This window comes from Nipponia nippon, unplaced genomic scaffold (assembly GCF_047370975.1).
Source record: "Nipponia nippon isolate SJK-2023a ecotype South Korea unplaced genomic scaffold, ASM4737097v1 scaffold_10, whole genome shotgun sequence".
Lineage (NCBI taxonomy): Eukaryota > Metazoa > Chordata > Aves > Pelecaniformes > Threskiornithidae > Nipponia > Nipponia nippon.
The window spans coordinates 7,218,157-7,224,156 of NW_028262291.1; the positions used below are offsets into that span (position 1 = coordinate 7,218,157).

The 6,000-nt window shown below is 50.3% G+C and overlaps 1 protein-coding gene across 1 annotated transcript in view; it reads right to left on the minus strand.

The window, feature by feature from the left end:
* The window catches only part of BDNF (brain derived neurotrophic factor), a 44,934-nt gene extending 44,010 nt beyond the window's left edge, over positions 1-924 (minus strand). Inside the window, exon 1 of the mRNA XM_009461407.2 lies at positions 746-924. Within this exon, the coding sequence (XP_009459682.1) occupies positions 746-748 (3 nt within the window). The 5' untranslated portion in view covers positions 749-924. The remainder of the gene's footprint in view (positions 1-745) is intronic.
* Between the last annotated feature and the right edge of the window lie 5,076 nt (positions 925-6,000).

Sequence of the window (6,000 nt, forward strand, 5' to 3'; positions counted from 1 at the left end):
CCTCCTTTTCCTATTCCAGCCCGCACCGCTAGGAATTCAACTTCGCCCAGCTCCAGCTGGGGCGAGAGGGCGGCGGGCGGGGAGGGGAGGGGAAGGGAAGGGAAGGACCGGGATGGCGGGAGGGGGGGGGGGGGCAGCCGGTACCAAGTGCCAGCGGCTCCCCGAGCCCGCAGGGGCGCGGAGCGGGGCGCGGAGCGGTGCGGGGCCTCCGCCGCCCCCCCCGCGGGCCGCCCCCCGCCCCGTCCCCGCCTCTGTCCAAGGTGCTGCCGCCGCCGCCGCCGCTCCGCCGCCGCGCCCCGCTCCGCGCCCCCGGCCCCCGTCACGTGCCGCGGCCGCGCCGCTCCGCACCCAACCGGCCCGGGCTCCGCGGCGGGGCGCGGAGCTGCACGCACCCCCCGCACCCCCCCCGACGGCGGCCGTCAGCCGCCTGCCGTGCCGCCGGGGAGAGCCGGCAGCGGCGGGCGGGCGGCTGCAGCCAAGTCGCCGGCAGCTCCAAGTTTCTCAAACGCGGTGTTTCCATCGCAGCCCTAAATCAAAGAGCGTTGCAATTAAAGTTACACTGTCTGAAGCACAATTCTTCCGGCCTCCGCGGGTTACGTGCTTCGGTATATTAAGTACTAGAAAGCCGAGCCCGTGATATTAGATACTGTCGTTAAGCAACATCTCAAGCTTTTTTTTTTTTTGTTGCTTTTTTTTTTTCCCCCTCTCTCCAGTTATAAAAATAGGCTTTTTTATTGGTACTCACCATTGTTTCTTTGCTGTCCTGGAGACAGAAGTGTCTTAAAATCCAGTCTCTCCAACAGATGCTGGAAGGTAATGTGTCTTGTTTGAAGTCATCATGTGAGAACTTCTGCTTTGCTCAGTGGATCGCCCACCACTTGGTGTGACTTATGAATCTAATAACCCTTTGCAATATCCGCAAGCTTAAACTCTCCACCACCTTGGTGCCTACAGAAGACAGAAAGCAACTGGCAGGGAGTTTTAAAAACCTATAGATTTACGCAAACGCCTTAGCTCAGAGTCACGTTTCCCTTTGAGTTCTTACGTGATCTTAATGAATGAGAGGGGTTACCAACTAACACGGTATAAAACGTGATCGCAGCCGCCTCCCAGGAAACCGGAGCGGGACAGAAAGTTCCCGAGGAAAGTCCTCCCGGCCGGGCGCGCTGGGTAATGAGCCCTGACTCCCGGCCGCTCTCCTTCCACCTCCCGGCTCGCACCTGGGGCCGTGCAAGACGAGCCGGCTCTGGAGATTTGCATTGGTGACAGGTAAGTAAACATTTGGCTTTTTTTTTTTTTTAAATGTCACGTTCACTCTCGCTCACGCGGGAAGTGCTCCAGGGACTTGTTGCATACAAGCTCCTGCCACAAGAGGAACATGGCACAGTTGCCAAGACGAGCGAGCTCCCTCGGAAACCCCTGCCTCTTCCCGAGCCGCAACTTCCCAGCACACTTTTCCTCCCCCTCCCCGCTCTGCCCTCGCCGGGAGGCGCAGCCCGGGGGCGGGCTGCCCCGCCAGCCCCGCGCCGAGGAGGAGGAGGAGGAGAAGGAGGAGGGGAGGGGGGCCGCATCCCGGGGACCTGCCTTCCCCCTCTCCCCTGCCCCCGACCCCGCCGCCCGCCCGCCCGCCTCCCGGGCGTTATTTCTGTCGCTTGATCCGTTTCGCCCCGCTTGCGGTGCGAAACCACCCGCCTGGGCACCGCTGCGCTCTCTTTCCCCCAAAGAGGTGGTCGAGCCCCGGTACGATTCCTGCCAAGTCTCCCAAAGTCCTCCTTCCCCCGTTTTGTCTCCGTATCTCGAATTTATTTATCCCCGGCGCGAAGAGCGTGTGTGGGGCGGGGAGGAGGGCGATGGCGGTGCGGGTCTCCGCCTTTGGGGGCGAACTGCAGCCAACTGAACCCGGACTCTCCAAAGTTTGTGGGTGCTGCCTCTGAGAATAGGAAAAAGCCAGACCAAGACCCAGAAGCTCCTTGCCCGCTCCCCTTCGCTCCTGATTGACTCTTACAATTGCATTTACCGGTCGTTTCTCTCCAGAGCACCCCTGTTTTCCCCCGCCCCGCTGAGTCCCAGGTACCTCTGCCTGGGAGCCAAAGCAAGCAGCCTCTTCCATGACAACCATCTATGTTGATCCATGCAATAACCAGCAGATGCTGCCCTAAGACTGGTACAGCTGGTACTTTCCTGCCTCGCCTGTCCTGGGGGCAAGGTGTTAGAAGAAAAGTCAAGTGGTCTTCAGCAAAGCTGCCCCGAGGAGCACTGCTGAATCCCTTCGCCGGCATCACATACTTGCTGTATGACATGTAACAGGCAGAGCCCTTCAGAAAGGCTGTTGCTGATGTAAGGCTGCACCCAACAGATCACCCCATCAGTTGTCACCCCATCCCCATCCTTAAGTACTGATCTTCAATCAGGAAGCTGAAATTTTCTTCCAACAGTTGGAAGTACTCATAGTTAGTGTTAATAGTAGTCGGGAATACTACTTTTAAAATTACATTAAACGAAAAAAAAAAAAAGCACAAGTGTTCCAATACGTGGGCTTGCAGTGGGTTCTGCTTTCTCCAAGTCCTCTAAGCAAATAGCTCCTGCCTCTCCCTCAGGGGAGTAAAATAACTATGGTAGTATCTACTTTGGGTAGTAAGTCACATGATTCATATTTTGACTACACAAATCTGTATCCAAGTCTTAAAAGTTTCTGACTCCATGGAGTCCTCAGTGGTTTTGGGTAGAGAGACCTTTATAAAGATGCAATATCAGTGAAAAAAAATATTTCTACATACTTATTTCATAGCTCAAGAAACACAGTCTTTCATTGAGGAAGTAATTCCAGCTATATCACTTGTAAGAAAATATCTTACCTATAGCACTGTTCCTCCCCTACTTCTCACCTCATTAACTTCTAGATATTTTCCTTTTCTGATTAAGATCTCGGTCATTAGAGATGTCCAGAGGAAACCTTTGCCAGGTCATAGTATTACCTCAATGTAGTCATGTTAAACTTACGAAAAAAACTTCCACAGAAGCTTCCCAGGAGATTCACAGCAGGAACTGGACATGCTATCATTTCAGTCCTGTCCAGCTGCATTTTGCGGAGCATATCGATGGGGTTTGCCAGTAACACTAAGGCAGGTTCATGCTGACAGAACCACAAGCAAAGATACTCCTTTAAAGAACTAGAAGAGCCAAGTCTTCTGCTTAAGATAACAACATGACCCCACCCACTTCACTGGGGATAGGCGACCGCTGATAACCCACCTCATGCTTGTTAGACCAAATTAAGCACGTTTGCTGAGGCGATAGTTTGTTTTACGTTGCTTCAACCATGTCAGTCTGAAGTAACTTATGAAAAAACAGGCACAATAATCAAGAGAATGGCACCAAAGTGTTTGGAAGAACAAAAGGTCATTGGTAGGGTAATACGGGATGCTATAGTGCATGGGAATTATCTGGCAGAAGAGGAGGAGGTAGTATAAAGCAATCACAGTCCTTTCCTTGTACTGCCATTCACTGGTGAAAGAACAGCCTAAGTCGTTCTGATGGACCAGAGCTGAAGATGGGGCATCAGTCAATGCACAAAAGTGATGGAGGAGAGTCACTGACAGATGGCTGAGAGGGATTCCTGCAAGAAAGGCATTAGAAAGGGGATGGAGTAGAATTAAACCCAGATATCTTTTGAGGTTCCAGCCATTTCCTTTCCCTATGTCTTGTTTCCGACTATGGTTTTTATCTCTAGAGGGGCTGATCGCTCGGCCATGGGAGACCCGGCCATGAAAAATCACTTCATGTGAGTAGGTGTGGAGGATTTTTTTTTTTCTATTTACCGTAGAGGGGCACAACTGATTCAAAGTTACTCATTTGACAAGTTACTTCAGTAAAAGTTGGGACTATTGAGTAGAGTTTGATCCACCGTTTAAAGCTAATAATCAGGTGATCTGTTTACAGGGTGTTGAAACAAGATAGCTGTTAGCTTTTGCCAGAGCGGCACAGCATTTGCTATATTCAGGTAGTTCATACATATAAGGCAATGTACATCTCTTGTTCCAAGTCTGTTTATCTTGGATTTACATTGTTACCAGATGAAGTATACAGCTGTAGGACTTGACTTCAGTAGGACTACTCAGATGTAAATAGTGACATAACTGTTTAGCAGATGAGGCCTAATTAAGCCAGAATCAGTCATACATTTTTCCCTCTCTTAGACAAAAGAATGCGAAGAATACTGCAGGAGCATTGCTAGAAAGTCACAGTGCCTTGGACCAACCTGCCAACCCCCCCCAAATTCTAAGTGAGCTGCAAACGTTGGTTCCCTGCCCTAAAACATCATTGAAAACAATGAGCTGTTACTGGTTGGCTTTTTCACATGCTTGAAAGGCTACCAAAATGTGTGGATGACTGCTAAGCACATGCTAAGAGACACCTTACATCCATTATGCACGGGTTGCTCCTTCAGAGATCACTGAAAACCCGCCTGAAACACCAGCGTTAGCAATCCGAGCAGAATCAGACGGTAACACTAGCTGTTAACTTTATGGAGATGCTTCTGAAATAAGAGCTATATTACATCATTGCTGGTGTGAAATGGGGCTGCCAGCTTCTCTCCATGCCAGCAATCTAATGGTGTGTTTGAAAGAAAGGTCCCTCAGGGTCATTGTGTGCTAGTTTGGCTGGTAATCTCCTGCTTCTTCAACAGGCAAATTTGGCACCTCACCTGCTACTGCCCGCAGGGTAAATACAATCCTTCCAGTACATATTTAGGGTAGCCTCCCATCAAGTGTTGATTTTCTGTGCCTGATCTCCTCCTGGAGATTATCCCGCTCTGATATCTCCATCTTTTCCCGGATCTTCATGCTGCAAGTATTAGCAGTCTTTCACTCTGCCTCCTCCCTCCCTGGAGGAGTTTTCCTTTCTTTCCAAGCCTACTCATCTTCAAACTGCTCCCAACTGCGTATATTCCATGCTGGTAACATGCAGATGAACATCGTAGTCATGATCCCACTCAGATACTAAACAAGCCTCCCACCAATGCCTAGTCCTCCTTTAAAGTGCTAGAACATTTCAGCTTGCTTTCAGTCTCTTGAAAGCACCAGGAAATCCTCTGGAGTAGGCAGGCAGCAGCAAGTGTGCTTGCTGTGTTTGTACCTCAGAGAACAGCTCGGCCCAGACTCGCCTCCAAGCATGCATTTGAAGGGAAGAGAGGGCGAGACCCCTGAGGTGGAGTGGTGAGTCCATAGCCAGCACAGAGCCTTGGCTCCTGCCCACCTCAGCTCAGCGCCAAGGAGAGGGGCTTCAGCATCAACGGGAGGAATTTTGCACATTGACTTCTTTTAAAAATCACAAATTGTGCCAAGCTCATGTTCACGCTTGGTAAAACCAGGAGAGAGACCTAAGGGCAGCTCAAGCTCAGTATGCCCAAGGAAACCCAGACCTGATATAAGTCAGGATAACATCAGGGTTTCCATCATCCAAGGTGTTTGGAGAAAACACCTTGAGACGGGCACCTTGGCCAGTGTTCCTCGCTGTAGAAGCAACAGCGCAGGCTAGAGTGGGAGGAAACGTGGCAGAGGTAAGACTGGGTCTACCAGCGTTGTGTCAGCCACTGATTTGCTCATGCTGGGGAAATCCTTTGCTCTGCACTTTTGGTTGGCTCTAGCTCCCCCTACGTCGCTCTCACAGAACACTGGGGCTGTAGCGAGGGTTTAAGAACCAGTCTGAGAGTTTTGCATTAAGTATTTATTTGCCGTCAACCATTGTAAAAAGTTCTGCTTAAACTATTTTGATTATTTATGGAAAAGACATGTTTCAGGAAAACTTCTAGAATTAAGGTTTTGCTTTTCTCAAACTACCACTGATGCAAATGTAGTTCAGACTATATCTTATCTGCTTGTGTGGCACTCATTTAGGCTAGCTGCAAAAGACAGGAGATGAGATAAATGTAATGGAAACTATTGGCCCATGTAAGTTCTCCTGGATGACCTGAGCAAAATGAGCCACCGGGTATCTCTT